The 15889-nt window shown below is 36.3% G+C and overlaps 1 protein-coding gene and 1 non-coding gene across 2 annotated transcripts; both read right to left on the reverse strand.

The window, feature by feature from the left end:
* Positions 1-338: 338 nt before the first annotated feature.
* On the reverse strand, positions 339-15856 carry Tmem167a (transmembrane protein 167A). The gene is made up of 4 exons (XM_052159446.1): positions 15739-15856; positions 7416-7525; positions 4872-4906; positions 339-1407 (listed from the first exon to the last, which is right to left on the reverse strand). Exons 1-4 carry the CDS (start codon positions 15739-15741, stop codon positions 1337-1339), a joined length of 219 nt encoding a protein of 72 aa, XP_052015406.1. The 5' UTR covers positions 15742-15856; the 3' UTR covers positions 339-1336.
* LOC127667167 (small nucleolar RNA U109) lies at positions 6771-6905 on the reverse strand. Its single transcript, XR_007973814.1, has one exon. It is a non-coding gene; the product is annotated as a small nucleolar RNA U109 (small nucleolar RNA).
* Positions 15857-15889: the final 33 nt, after the last annotated feature.

Below are 15889 nucleotides of genomic sequence, written 5' to 3' on the forward strand. Positions count from 1 at the left end.
AGTAGAATATTTATCATAACCTGATTTCATATTCAAAGTAAAACAGATCAGTTTTAACTAGCTGTAGACATTCCAAAGATCTTTCTGAAAACAAACAACCCCTAAAAACCACCAAGTAAGCTTTTCCTAGCTGTTAGACTAGACTAATCCGTACAGCTTAGAGCACTATTTCAAAGGTGGTGATCTAGCTAGCTCTGGCGGCCATTGGGGCTACACAGTGAAGGCTGCAACAGCAATGCTTTGTTTTTATAGAAACTTCACTTCTAAGTAAAAGTTTTTTTTTTTTTAAACTTTAAAAGGAGTCAAACCCAGTAATTAATAAATGCTATGTATAGAAGTGTTTTCAGCTAGGATTTAATTCCTCTTTGCTTTGAAACAGTAACTGATTTTCAGCTGATCCTCTGGGAATGTTTGACACAAACTTGCAAGTACCCTTTGATATGAATGCTTCATTTAAATCTATTCACATTCTGTGTCAAAGCTGAAATATACTTAGAGCACAGTACCCAGACTAAGCAGATATGAGATATGTTTGTCACCTACACAGTTACAAAAGAGATTCCAGTTGAAGCTGACAACAGAAACTAGATTTAAAGTGCTGCATTAAAAATACCACAAATACCACATTTGGGTAACTCCAATGGACATTCATTCTATTTGGAAGACAATGCTACAGAGAGTGAAGAATGCATGGTGCTTACTCGTTCACCACTCTACTTGCTGCTTTTCATTCTAAGATACTCTCCGACATCAGGTGTCTCTGTAACTAGAAGCTCACCTCTTATGCTAAGTAAAGAAAATCAGAGTTTTGTTTAAAATGCTTTAAACTCCTGTAATAAATTACAGAATTTGCCAAGAATAGAGGTAATCTGGTTAGCAATCAAAAGGTTTAAATATGAATGCAATCCATAAGAACAGTAACAAGAACAAAAATAGAACAATTTTTTTTTCTCAATAAAAATAGCCCAGTCGCTAGAAGGTATCATTCTGTGAAGACATTATTTTGAAGCGCTAGTCAAAGGAGCCTGTGGAATTTGCCACTGGGTTTCTATTTTGTCCCTGGAGAACCTTACAGAAAGCAGTCCTGACACAACAGAATGACATTTGCAGAGTGTAATACTGGAGTGAGAGAACTGAGGTTGATGCTACAATCACATTCCTGTGTATTAACTGTTACATCTTAATTATTCATACAGCTCATTGGTCCAACAGCATAAAAATAGAGAAGAGCATCTTGAAATTTATCTCATTCCATGTTTAGAGACTAATGGCTTAGTCTTCTTCCCATTGTTTTCTGGAGGCAAGTCCTTGTTTACAGTCTGACGGCAATCACATGCTACTGTATGAAGAGGATGCTGAAGGCCATCACTATACAGCACACGGCGACATAAGGACTCTTGCGTTCACCTGAAGAAAAGAAGACATTCCTCTTGGTTGAATGAATGACTAATATAGACACGATAAGGCTCTAAGAGGGAAAACAAGGACCCAGAGACAACACAAACCAAGGTGCCTTAGAACTGCAGCTCAACACAAGGCAATAAACTTAAGGGATCTGTCACAAACCCAAACCCATTCTTATCATGTGCTGTATCCATGTGAGTGATCACGCCACAGTGCACATGTGGAGCTTAGAGGACAACTTCCGAATGGGTTCTTTCTTTCCGATTTTATAGGAATTTTGGATGCTGAACTCAGGTTATCAGGTTAGTGCCTCTTCCTGCTGAACCATTTGCTGGCACATCATGAGATATTATTATTCTAACTCTGTAAGTGTGTACTACGTAGATGTCATGTCTCAATGTAAAAGGGCTGGCTGGATATGGCTAGCTGTTGAATCCAAGCTATTTATAAGATGAATACCTGAAAGCACCTCTGCTGTGCCCCCCCCTCCCACCCGAGCCATGGAAATGGTCTCTAGCAACTCGGAGACAAAGGCTAGTTAACTCTCTTCCATAGGAATCTACTACAGAGCATTCAGCAATATCTTCTTTACATTGTGGTAGAGTTCATGACACTTGTAAAGTAAAGAAAGCACTCGTACGTGAACACAAGCTAGACAGCCAACATAGCCAATATTACCCATTGAAACAGAGAGGTATTAGCTCCCCTTTCTTTTCTCCCCAAAACAAGTACTTTTGATACAGATATGGTATGGAGCTTTTATAGTCAAACATTCATATCCATGTTTGGGATACCTTCAACTGAGAGATTTTAGAATATGTCTAGATATCATTGGTTGAACATCCCTAAAAAATTTAGAAATTTTCTTAAGTCTGAAATATTGTGACTCACTTTCTAAAATCTCAGTATTTCAATAAATTAAAAAGATAAAAGTAGAAATTAAATTCAAAACTTCTATAATGATTCAATTCCACACTAGTTTAAGAATGGCTGTATTCGTAGGCTTTCCTTTGCCTGATGCAGACCTAATGTCAGCTTGTGAAAATATCTTGCCAGTACACCAACCCTGTAAGGGAATTCAACTCATTTTAATTGATGTTGTTTCTTTAGTAATTGTAAGCTGTACTAATTCCAAGGGTACCAGGTATAAGAGTCATATAGAAACACCCATGGAACATCTGAATCTTTTGTAAGCCTACGAGATGATTTTTTTTTTTCATTTGAACTGATGCTACTTACTCTAAAACCTTTTCATTATTCATCCTCCTTAGCATGGCTAAGGAGATGACTCCAACTTAGCCTCACTTCAGTTCTCCTGTGCTGTCTAAATTCCATTTCCCTATAACCAAACTCCTTATTTCATCTTAGATGTTCACTTACCTAGCTTGTCAACCTGGAAATGTCAACCTTAACTTCCCTCATTAACTAAAATTCTCAAACTCATTTTATGTTAAGAGCTTCTCTACTGAGTTCCCATTGATATATTACCATATTTATATATTTGTGTCTGTCTAATGCCAAAAATCACAGAAAATATGACATATATTAAAGAAGCAGACATTTAGCCAGGTATGTGATCATTGCTTATAATCCCATCCTCCAGAAAATAACCTAGTCAATGTGGTCCACAATATTGAAACCCTGTTGTCAAATCTAAACTAAACCAAACTAAACCAAACCAAATTCAACAAAAATTCCAAGTTAAACCACACTAAACCAAAACAAAATAAAAATACATATTTGGTATTCTGAAAAGTTTTATTCTTACTTACCTCTGCCCTCCTCCCCCCTCTCCTCTCAATAGACATTTAATAGACTGCCTTCTATTAAAGGAGGATCAGTAATGAAAAGGTTTTAGAGTAACATTAGTTCAAATGAAAGAAAAAACCATCATCACTAAAAAACAAAACACACTGGCTCATGATGATAAATCATTAAGGCTTAAGTCTCATGTAGCAACGTCACTGATCCATACACTTTATGTAGATGTTATGAACGCCTGTTGCTCTTTTCAGGGCTGGTATGCTCACTGCTCAGCTTCGCCACAGTAAACGCCCAAAGGGAGCAATTATCACTGTATTGAATTTTTCATCTGCTCAGTATTAATTCTTATGGAGGTTCCTTCCTCATCTTATGACTTAGAATGCTATAATTTACAGATGGGTTTCATTTTCATGTTTTTCATTTTCTTAAAAGAGACTGCCATGTGGTAGAGCTAAATGTTTTTAGTTGAACTTGAATAAGAATGTTATTTCTTGTCTGTTCGGAGCTTGTGTAAGTAAAGCAAGTGAATGTGAAACAGTTGCTATCATTTGATTTGTAACAAGATAAGATGATCTGACTAGCTCTATCCCATTAAAATCACAGCTATTCTTCATGGAAAAAAAAGAAAAAAGATTTTGTGTGTGTCAAGAATAGAGAGGAGCAGGTGACTGAAAAACAAAGTGTATGAGCACCAGTGTTGAAATAAAGCAACTGCTTTCAGATACTTGTAAGGAGGAACACTTGGGAAGGGAGATATACACAAATGAGCAAGCAAAAAGAAAAGGCATTTATGGTTAGAAAAATGGAGCATATTTGAGTTTATAATCACAACAAAAGGGCACTTGGGCTGGCTACAACATAGATTTGTTCACACATCTAATTCCTACATAAAATGGACCAAAACCTCAATGTTTTCTTTACAAGTTAGCAACTTTACGTGAGAGAGATGGAACCTTTTTCTCTGCAGGATATTCAGGTTCTGAACCCCCTTGTTCTTGGCAATAGTGCTGATTAGATATATTTTCTCTTTGAGGATGGCCTGCCTCCTAGGCAGTTTGCTTTACACTCATGCTACGTGCATTAGGCACTGACGGTGGCAATCTATCTGCTCCTCTTCTGTTATTTTAGGGTTTGTTAGTTTAGGTTTGTCACTTGAGTGAGTGACAGACAAGTCCCTACACCAAACCTCTTCAGTAACCATGTGTTGTAAGGAGAAAAGTAACTAACTTTTGTTAAGGAGAAAACCAACCAACAAGTTGTCCTCTGAATTTCACATGTAAATTGTGGGATGTGCATCTCACCCTATGCAAAATAAAAATGTAAAAAATGCATCAAATGTTTCAAAATCCTGATTTATAAATTAACAAAATAGCACACATGATGCAAAAGAGCATGGTATAACTACATAATACAGTTACTGTCTAAATTTGTTACAAGTCCACAAATGCATGGGATGTGAAACTTAATTTCAGTAGGGTTTCTTCTATTTTTTCCGTCCCCCTGTTAATAAAATATTGCAGTCTCCAACTACATCTAGTTTTAAGTAGCAGAAAGAAAAACAATTAGTAGAATTCAGTAAACTCTTACAAAAGTGTACAGAATTGAGTATACAACACTTGGGAAACAGATCTTTGCCAAGAGTATAATAAAAAATGTAACCAATATTTTATAGTTGAATAAATGGATGGAGATTAGATACTTACCAATTCGGGCACACTTCCAAAATATTCCCAATAGTCTGCACAGTATAAAAAAAAGAACAAAAACATTTACTGATTATTGAGAAAGCTAACTATTTCTGTTAACATCATAGAGAACATTAATTCTGTTATCTAGATTTTAAGCTGTGATCTTTGTTCCACATCTGAAATGTGCTTCTCTGACATTGACCCACTACTTATTTATGAAAACAACAGGATACACTATGAAGCATCACTAAAGAGAAGCATAAGTGCAATATATGTTTACCATAGGTCAGAATTAGGGTATATTAATGCGAGAGTAGCTAAAATTTATATAAGGAGTCAGTCAATTATTTCACTGAAATTCAAGTTCCTTTATACTTTCAAAGGCAGAAATCTTACATGTCAATTTGAGTATTAATTTTGAGAAAATGATAAATATAGTTTTTATGATAGGTTTTTATAATATACTAGATTTACATCTTATAGAATATAGCTGTGTTTCATTATAATTATATATTCTAGAGGAAGTTCTTACCTGTGTTAGTCAACAAGCAAATATACATAAATGTGCAACTACATTGTTAATATAATAAAAAGTATTAGTTTAGGAGAAACCAAATATATAAGCTTATTAAATGTGACAATTAAAACACATATTCCAGGAATGATAATTAAAATGAAGATGTTCTTTTTAATTTCATGAATAAAAAATTATGAAATAAATACATGAACATATAAATGGACATATTTATGTGGCATGCAAAAACAGCAACGGCTTTGGTAAATGAGCTATCAACAACAGTTACACGAACAGAACAGATACTATTTTGTTTGTCTGAGATAATATTACATATATATTTGTAACTATGTTTATATATTTTTATAACTATATTTATAAAAGAGTACTGGGTAAGACAAATCAACCTTACATATTCCTTATATTAGGATTGGCTCAATAAAATCACAGAACTTAAATTTCAGGGATATTTATAATACTTTTTCCTTCAAAGAAATACATAATTAATGAGTCATTATGTGTGAAGAGAAAGCTAATGGGCAAATAACCCATGTTCTGAAAATAATCTAAACTACTAACAAGGCTAAATTGTACTTTAACTCAGTCCTATTTAGTGTGTGACCGGGAGGAGGTGCTTTGACTCAGTCCTATTTAGTGTGTGTATGACCGGGAGGAGGTGCTTTGTCTCTTTCATAACAACATCTATACTCAGAGGACTTTATAAGGAAGAAATGAATGATTAGCTGATCTTTAGAGTACTATGCAGTACAGTACAGTATCTGTGTTAGTAATGTTAGGACTAAAGGAACAAGTGACAATATGTTACTCAGAATTTGCTTATTCTCCACCAAAGATTCAATAACTGCGGTCATCTATGCAGTCATGTGTGTTTGTGTCTGCATACCTAGGGGTCACAATAAACATTAATGATTTAAAGTTACTCTGATTGAGTAATTTTTTTTTTTAAAGGAACTTTGTTAGTTGCTAAATCGTTGGTACTTAATTTCTAGGGCTTGAATGTATATGCATATTCTGACAGTGTTATGGGCCTAGGAAACTAGGACAAATTTAAGAAATAATTTTCCAGTTCTGCCTTGTTTGAGAGATCATTTCAATCATCAGAAAATTAAGTTAAATTTAAATAATGAAGTCGTCGAAAATCTATTACACCAGATATCTAGGGGGGTCTCCATGTAATCTGGTGTATATATAACAATTACAAATGTATAAGTCTCAGAGAAAACATGTAACGGAAAAAGAACCTAATAATTACTGTTACAAAGAAGTAGTATATATATATAGTCTTATCTATAATGAAATAAAATTGTTTCCAATCACAGAGATGACTACATTACCTTACATTCTGAAATATAAAAACAGGAAAGCCTTTGGGGGGCCTTTAATGTAGGAGAAATATACTACTACTCAACCTCTACTGTAAGGTTGGCAGCCCTGAGAACTCCTTGGTCACTGTAGCATGTTATGGATACATTCCTACTCCCCCAGGAAAGAGGGGCAGACACATCCACATGCAGCTTCCCTTTGAAGAAAAAACTTCATGATAGTACTGGAAAAGTAAAACACTCGATTATAATTTGAATAGTGAGTGATTATTCTTTAAAGCTGAACTCCTATTTATCAGGCCTTACATATATTATAAATCCACATTACTAACCAACTAGAATAAAATGTAGGACATCACGTATAGTAGCTCAGAGAAGTGGGTAAATGGGAAAACTGTCTCCAGGGTTAACAGGGCATTGCTCTAACTGATGGATATTTAATGTTTCACCAGCAGTCAGACAAAGCCTTCCTCTGATTTTATTCAGTGAGTGAAATTTTAGGTCACGCCACATCATTCTTGAGATTTATTCAGTAATTTAGTAAGAGACTACAAATATATTTTGGTGCTTTGAAACATGAAGAAAATGTAGGAAGTTACTGAAAGCTGTTATAAATAGAATTAAACTGCCTAATGACTTTCATAGTAATTCACACTTGATGTTGCTGAGCACTGTCTTTACTGATTGTCATTTGTAACATACCCAGTTTTATTTCTGTCCAGGATGCTGGGTGCCAGGGATCGGATATAAGCACACGTACAAATAAGCAGCAAGATTACAGTCAACAGACTCTGAAAATTGAAAATGGCCGACTATAAAGAGAAAACAAAAACAAAAACAAATTAATATCACAAGAGAAACTTTCTATGCAAAAAATGTTAGACAATTCTGCATTAAAGGAAAACAAGATGTTGTACAACATGCAATCCAGCATCATGAAGTCTTCCATTTTTTAGGGCAGAGAATCCAGAAGATACAGTAGAAAATGTAAATCCATGAATCACAGATTCAAAACATCCAAGCAATGTAGTCTCAGTATACAATATATGTATATAATAGAATGTTCAAGGCAGGCAGAGGCCTAGATAAACAACACTGTGGTCTTCACACACCAACAGTGGCTGCCTCTATGGCTCTAGCACTATCACTGGTCTCTTAGTCTTCATTTGATATTTATAGATCTGAGCAGAGCCAAGGAGAAAGATTAAATACTGACTAAAGTTTCTTTCAAGCAAACTTTTTGCCTGGGATAACCAAGTTTTAAATTATGAGATCATGTTTCAAGCCCTGACAACTATTAAGATGATTAGACATTGGTGAAAGAAAAGCACCTGGCTTTCTTTTCACTGTCATTTGTTATGTAATAGTTCCTTCCATTATAAAAGTTAGAATAGGAATCCTAAGAATTATATATTTAAATAGGCAAACAGGAAATCATATGCTTCAAATCTAAAGAAAACGAAATTTGGCTCATTCTTCAATATTCAGATCCTCTTCAAAAGCAACAAGTGCTCTCAACTGCTAAGCCCTTTCTCTAGACTCTTAGCTCAGCTTTGTCAGAAGTCTCCTGGAATCCACCTGTCCTCCCTCTGTATTTCACACCCGCCCTTTTTTTAAATGGGCTAGGCTACTCCTTAACTAGAGCTCCTTCTACATTTGCCTACCAAGTACTGGGATTGTAGGTGCACACCCAAGTTTTTCCTTAGGACACTCTTCTCTATGCCTCCCATAGCAATAGACACTGCCATAAAAGTCACTCCTTATGTGTGAATGCTGTGCTGTCTCTAATATCTGGTCACATGTCTGAAGCACAGTGCAAATCTAAAGGAGATGATTCACTAGAAACTCTCTTAAGAAATGCAAAAATATCACACTATATCATAAAAACTCTTCTATTATAAGCAAATGCATAAAATCCATCAATTCCATTCAACAGACAACAGTATTCTTAGTTAATTTAGAAGCATTTCTTAAAAACCAGGAGGAATCTGTCATAATTATTTCTCAAAGGTAAAATTATTACTTGTAAATTAGGCTTACTTGAAAACTTCAGAGGTAGTGATAAATGGTTATAAACTTCAAGAGAATTTACATTAACCAAATGAAACACAAAACAGAAAAGAGACTATTATGATAGGTACTAGAACAAACCTTCCAATTTCTAAGCTAAAAAGGAAATATACTACATTAGGATCAAAGGAAAACATCTTAAAGACACCTCCACCACTACCCAAACAATCACCTTAATATACACAGAAGAGCACTTTGTAGAATTAGGAAACTGATAAAAGTTCTTACTAAAATTCTTTACATATTTTTTTATAAATAAAACATAAAAAAAAAAAAAGGATTGCCCATACTTAGCAATAGTTTTGTGTATGTGGAGGGCAGGAGTTAGAGGTTTTAAAGGTAGGATCCCTCATGAAAACTGGGTGGACATCAAGTTTCTAAGTCTCCTGACTGTCTTCCCAGCTGTGGGATTATAGTTCCACTTTTAAAATATAGGCAAAGGGGACTGAATTCTGGTTCTTATACTTGCCCAGTAAGCAATCGACCAACTGAGCCATTTCCTAGCCCCAGTTACTAATATGATAGTGACAAAAATGTTTATATACAAATTACAGTAAGTGTTGGGCAAACAGGCTGCAAGATGTCAAAGCTCTAAATACTGAGGCAAAAGTCGAACAGGGATGATTGAGGATGGGTTTCATTAGTCAGTTTTATGGTCTGAAAAAGATGAACGAAAACTTTGGTTTTTGAGAGGGTTTCACTGTTGTAGCCTGACTGCCCCAGAATTCAGTATAGACCTGGCTAGCCTTGAACTCACTGAGATCTGTCTGCCTCTAATCTCACAAGTGCTGAGATTAAAGGTGTGAGACAAAACACACACACATTTGTGCGTACAATCATTTACAAATGAAAGTTGTTTATATGTACAAATTATCTGATATATACAACTTTATTCTGGGGTCTAAGAACTCTATAATTTAAACAAATAATATTAAATGGTAAAGTCTTTCAGATGCACTTAGAGTTGTTCAAGAGTATTTTCTAAGTTATGGACATCATCCTGCTAACTAAAACATTCCTCCTAACACTTAGCATAGCTATCTACTAGTACAAACTAGTTTCTGAGTACTAGTAAAAAAAAAAAAAGACTTTTTATATGAAAATAAGGGAAGAATGGAAGCTAAATAAAGAAAGCATCTGATAATAAAAGACAAAGATGCAAAATTTATTAATAAACCAATGAGGATTAGAACACTGAGTACATTATTTTGTTAATTATCCAAGAGAAGTTTACAACCTGTTGTGAATTTATACTTACTTGTCAAAGACATTTTGGAAAAATAAGCAAAAAGACAAAAATATATGTATTATTACAGGAAAAAAAAATGCCTAGGCAATTTTTACCTAGTATCCACATCTAGCACCACCTGGAACTCCAATATGTCACGAAGAGCTCAAGTTTGAGGAGGCTCACACTTTGAATAGGATGTGTTGTTCTGACTCATTCTAGGACTAACAATATATACATTTTCCAGAGGCCACTACAGCTGAGTAGGTAAACTTGCTAAATGAAAACTGTAAAGTAGATACTCAACTACTTTACAATTTAAAATAGTAATTATAAGAAATACTAATTTTCATGGGACTATAAGTATATATGCCCTTGTGTGCTAATTTGCTAATTACTAACATTTTGGGGTCTTTTTACTTGTTAAAAATCCATGGTAATATATGTAATTAACATAGTTATAGATATCAAAGTAAAATACAAAACCTTTCACTAGGTTCTGACCTCTTCATTCCTAGAGCAATGGTTCTGAGCCTCCCTTTAAAACATTTCCTCATGTTGTGGTGACCCAACAACCATAACACTGTTTATGTTGCTACTTCATAACTATAATTTTGCTAGTGTTATGAAGTGAAATGTAAATATCTGATATGCAGGATATTTGACATGTGACCTCAAAGAGGTGGTGACACACAGGTTGACAACCACTGCTACAGGGTAACTAGAAGATGATCATTGTTATTCTTACACATAAAAAGATTCTGGTTCCTTTTTCACACATAAACATATTTATACAGCTTTTGCTTTTAATAGGATGCTGACATAAAGAACACAAAGCGAATATTTCCCATGGAACATCTTCATACTTTTATTAACTTAGGGAAGTGCCACATTTACGGATTTATAATTTATCTGTACACAAGGATTAGTTTGTTAATTTTCCCTATAGGCACACTGTCTCCAAGCTTCATTCTTCTAAGTGGTGTGCGATGGCTACAGGAAGCTCTTTGCACTGGTGCAGAATAGCTTGGTCAGAGCAACTTATGAATCACATCGTAATTAAGTTCTGTTCATCTGCATTCTATAAAGGTTGATCAAATTTGTATTTTCTAAAACGTCCTTGTCAAACTGCAGTCGGCTCACATCTCTTAGATGAGTTATGGAAGATGTGAATTAGAACTTAGGTTCTCAATGAAATATTTGGCTCTTGTTCTGCTAAAACTGCTACAAATTTGGGGGCATAAACCAATACAAATTTCTGACTACCTTGTATTTCTATAGTGCTCTATAGCACTCTAACAATCTGACATGTAAGACACTAGTTCTGTGTCTTTGACCATACCCTTATCTGTTAAATGCTCTTGTGATTCTATTGCCCTCTCTCCTCCAGGATAATCTTCCAAATGAAAATTTGGATACAAAGTCTCTTGTCACATAGGATTAAAAATGCATTCATGTCTTTTGTGTGCAAGCGTTTACTGTTTTTTTCAGGGGGTACATTCTCTCTATCACATGTATAAATGTTTCCTTTCAATAAAGAAGCATTAAATGGCATTAGCTTGAATCTGGGCTGCCTGTGGCATGCACAGGAACACAATACCAACTACAACTGAAAGGAACCCTTAGGCTTGTAGGACCTAGAAGCTTTGAACTTATGGCTTAGAATTGTGCTTTTCCTTTGAAAACACTGTGCCAGTGGCTCCCAAGTTATTTTCTCTTACGTTCTTCACTTCTCTCCATTGCAGCCTTACCACCAACCATAACTATCCTGACGACCACAACTAAATGGAGTTTCCAAGAGACTGCCATAGCCATGTGCCAAGCTAATGGGGCCAGGTGAGAAGCTACCCAACAATCTTTCTGAAGGAATGTACAATTAAGTAGTCAAATAATAAAAGTTCACAGGCATTTGTATTTCTAGAGTTATTTCCTCTTTTTTTTTTTTTTTTTTAAGATTTACTTATTTATGTTTGAGCACACCGTGGCTGCCCTCAGACACACCAGAAGAATCGGATCCCATTACAGATGGTTGTGAGCCACCATGTAGTTGCCAGGAGTTGAACTCAGGACCTCTGGAAGTGTAGCCAGTGCTCTTAACCAGTGAGCCATTTCCCTAGCCCCCTCTAGAGTTATTCTTAACTGCTAAAGTTTTATTCTCCAAGTTTGGATATGGGAGCTTGTTCAAGAATTATAAATAAAAGCATCTTGGACATTTGTTAGCAGAACTTTTAAATAGGAAATCTTCATAAATCACTCCTAAACATTGGGGGCTGGGTCCCCAATAAACAAGTACAAAAATAAATTAAAAAGAAATCATAGGCACTTTTCACCTACAATGCCTGGTTACTGACAAGACTTAATCGACAGAAAGGATACTGCCTTCACTCACAATATTTTCACTCGTATTGGATCGCTTTGGCTCCATGCAGATTCATTTTTAGTATCAGCAATACAAAATGTTTACTTTGCTCCCTGGGTAAGAGGTTCTTTGTGAATAACATTGTCTTAGGGCTTCAAATGTTTATTGTTCACATTTAAAATAATTTTTTACTGACATTAATCTCTCTACTTTAACTCAATTATACTTTAAAATTATGAGTTAAACACCCAAAGTCAAAAATACAAAACACCAGATAGTAACACTTTTACTTAGTTGTTTGTTTTACATAAAAGTAAAGTAGTTTATTCTTATCTCAGAGAACAAAGAATCAACACCCCCCCCCCTTTTTTTTTTTTTTTTGGTTTTTTGAGACAGGGTTTCTCTGTGTAGCCCTGGCTGTCCTGGAACTCACTCTGTAGACCAGGCTGGCCTCGAAATCCGCCTGTCTCTGCCTCCCAAGTGCTGGGATTACAGGCGTGCGCCACCACGCCTGGCTAAGAATCAACACCCTTAACCTAATTATGGTAACATTTACAGCGCACTTGAAAAATGGGTCAATGTTTTCCAACTAGATTTTATTAGATAGACGTCTATATCTTTTAAAAATGAGAACCACAGAAATAGTGATAAATACCAGTCTGCAAATATAAACAACATGCTATATATACAAGTGACTAAAACTGATTGAACACATAATCTGTCTTTCAGGACCAGAGTCTATTACACATAAATTTATTGTTGAATAAACAAACATTTCTTGTCAGTTGTATCTGATCTAACTGGTCCCGTTTCACAAGTTTATAAGACCTTATCTACTTACTTTTCACTCCAGAACTTTGGTTATGAGTCAAGCTATAGTTCAGAGTTCATAAATTTCTCAAAGTGTTGGTAGCTATCTAGTCCAAAGGTGGAATCAATGCGATCAGTTGTATTTTTAAAAAATTAATTATTCATATACTTTGATAAAATGATTGAAAAGATATTCTGAAGGAAAAAGCAAATCTTACATGAAAAAAATGTACTTCGTAATCAAGAAAATATTAAATAAAATATAGGTTTGTTTGGTAAAACAGACAATCTAAATGCTGGGTGCCAGCACCCTGTAATCCCTGTAATCCATGCTCACTCACTAGAATCAGTCAATGCTTTAAAACACAATTCCCCAAATTTTGACTTAAACTATATACTACAATCTCTAGAAATGCAAAGTATTTATTTGCTGTTAAGCACTGAGAGAAGATCACTGCATCTACATTACATTCCTAGTAACCATATACAGTGGCTTTCAGAGTGAAACTCACGGAACACTTTTATAGGGTCATATTTATTTGTATAATACTAAAGACATGAGCTTTTGTACTGTTTTCTTTATTGCTAATACAAGAATTATGGTAAAAATAATTGTCATTTTACCTTTTCTCACAAACCTTCTTGGATTTCCTGTGTGACTAAGAGCACATTTAACCAGGTGAAAGGGCCAGTGAACAATGGCAGCTGCTAAGTGTATCATTACTCTCTATGCCATTTATAACCAATACTATTTTGGGCAAAACACTTAATATTTTACACGTGTAACTCAGGGCCTTTAACAGCTCTAATAAAACACTGCCTGCTGGGCCGTGGTCTCCCACGCCTTTAATCCCAACCCCTGGGAGGCAGAGGCAGGCAGATTTCTGAGTTCAAGGCCAGCCTGGTCTACAGAGTGAGTTCCAGGACAGCCAGGGCTACACAGAGAAACCCTGTCTTGAAAAAACAACAACAAACAAAGAAAAAACAAAAACAACAACAAAAAAAATTGCATACATTTTTTTTCTTACAACACTTAAAAAGTAAAACATATAGATTTAATACCATCACACATCCTTCCAAAGCCATTCTATACATACAGGAATACATACAATTCATTGTCCAATTCCAGTTACACACCCACATATTCAGCAAATCAGAGATTAAATAATCTGGGACAGAACACTGCACATCGGCATTGAGCACAGTCACCTTTTCTGTCACCATTCCAGAGAGACATGAGGTGAATCTGAGGCCTGGCTGTACTTATGAGGTATGTGATCCCAGACAACGCGGTCTCCCTACTTTTTACTTCCTTTACTTGTAAATGTCTCAGAAGTCAGGAGTTTAAAGCAAGGCAATGCTTAGAAACTGCATCTTGTACTTATCAAGTACTAATAAAAAAACAAAAGCTTGTTAGTTTTGGAAACAGTTAAAATACTGTCCATCTTAAATTATCCTGATTTTTGCCTAAGTAGGAGAGGATGAAAAATGTAGCTTTGACTCGTTCAATGAGCAAAATAATTCTACTTGTTTCTAAGTAAATAGGCAAGAAATTAATTTTTTTAAATTTTGTAACAGCTAATAAACAACATCCTTTTGACCAAGTGTATATTATCTGCAGTACAGAGGGAAAAAAAGGCTTTAATGGATTCAAATTCAGTATCTTCTCACTATAGAATGTGAGGTCTTGTGTGTGTGTGTGTGTGGGGGGGGAGTCCTTGCTACTTTTGAGATAACACAAACATGCTTTCTTTAGTACTAAAGCTATAAATGGCTTCTAACCTCTCCTAAGTGATAGTGTGGGGGAGATCTGGTATTTACCAAAACAATGATAAGATGCATTCATAGATCTTTAAGTTTTAAAGATCTATTATAATGTCTACTTTATCCATGTCCTGGCCACAGGGGCTTTCTATTCCTGACCTTTGTGGTTATTGTAATTTGTGATTTGCAGTGCAAGGTTAATAACACTCACTGGAACTCCCAAAGTGGGTGGTAGTCTGCTAGCAAGGCTCAGGCCTCCTCATTACTATGAGGAAGCACACTAAGTTCCTGCAAGGCAGATCCACCTTTGCAGGGAACTCAAATCATTAAAAACATTCGTTTGCAAAGCAGCGTCATTAGAACTGAAAGAACGACGAGGCAGTGGCCCTATCTCTCGTTTGATTCAACAGGTAAAACGGATCTAGGGTTCAGAAAACCGGCAATCCACTAATTACTACTGAAAGATGCAGGTTGAGTGACACACGGAAACATACAAGAAAGGGGAAAGGTGGAAACTGAGACTCCAGCGTTTGAAAGTGGATATCCGTCCAGATATTTATAACCGCGAGGGGCCGAGGCCACCACCCGGGCTCTTCCTAGGAGCACTGGCCTGATGCTCCAGGATGAGCATCGGGGGCCGCATGACTCGCGGCCAGTGCACTCTCGGGTCCGGGGAGATTCACGCTAGCGCCAGGGCTCCCGCGCCCCACAGCACCCGCACCATCCCCGCCGCCCCGCACGAGCCGCGGCTCCACGGCGAAACTCAACCGCGGCCAGGAAGCCCAGGTTCTTACCATAGTGAGGCCGGTGCTGGTCCAGCCACATCACCCTTCCGGGCCGGGGCGGAAGAGGATGCACGCTCGCTGCGCTTCCCGCTCGCTCCTGCGGTCCGGTTGGGCCTATCGCGGCGCCTCCGCCCATGCCGCACCATTCAGACTCCGTGAT

Source organism: Apodemus sylvaticus, chromosome 16, assembly GCF_947179515.1.
Source record: "Apodemus sylvaticus chromosome 16, mApoSyl1.1, whole genome shotgun sequence".
Lineage (NCBI taxonomy): Eukaryota > Metazoa > Chordata > Mammalia > Rodentia > Muridae > Apodemus > Apodemus sylvaticus.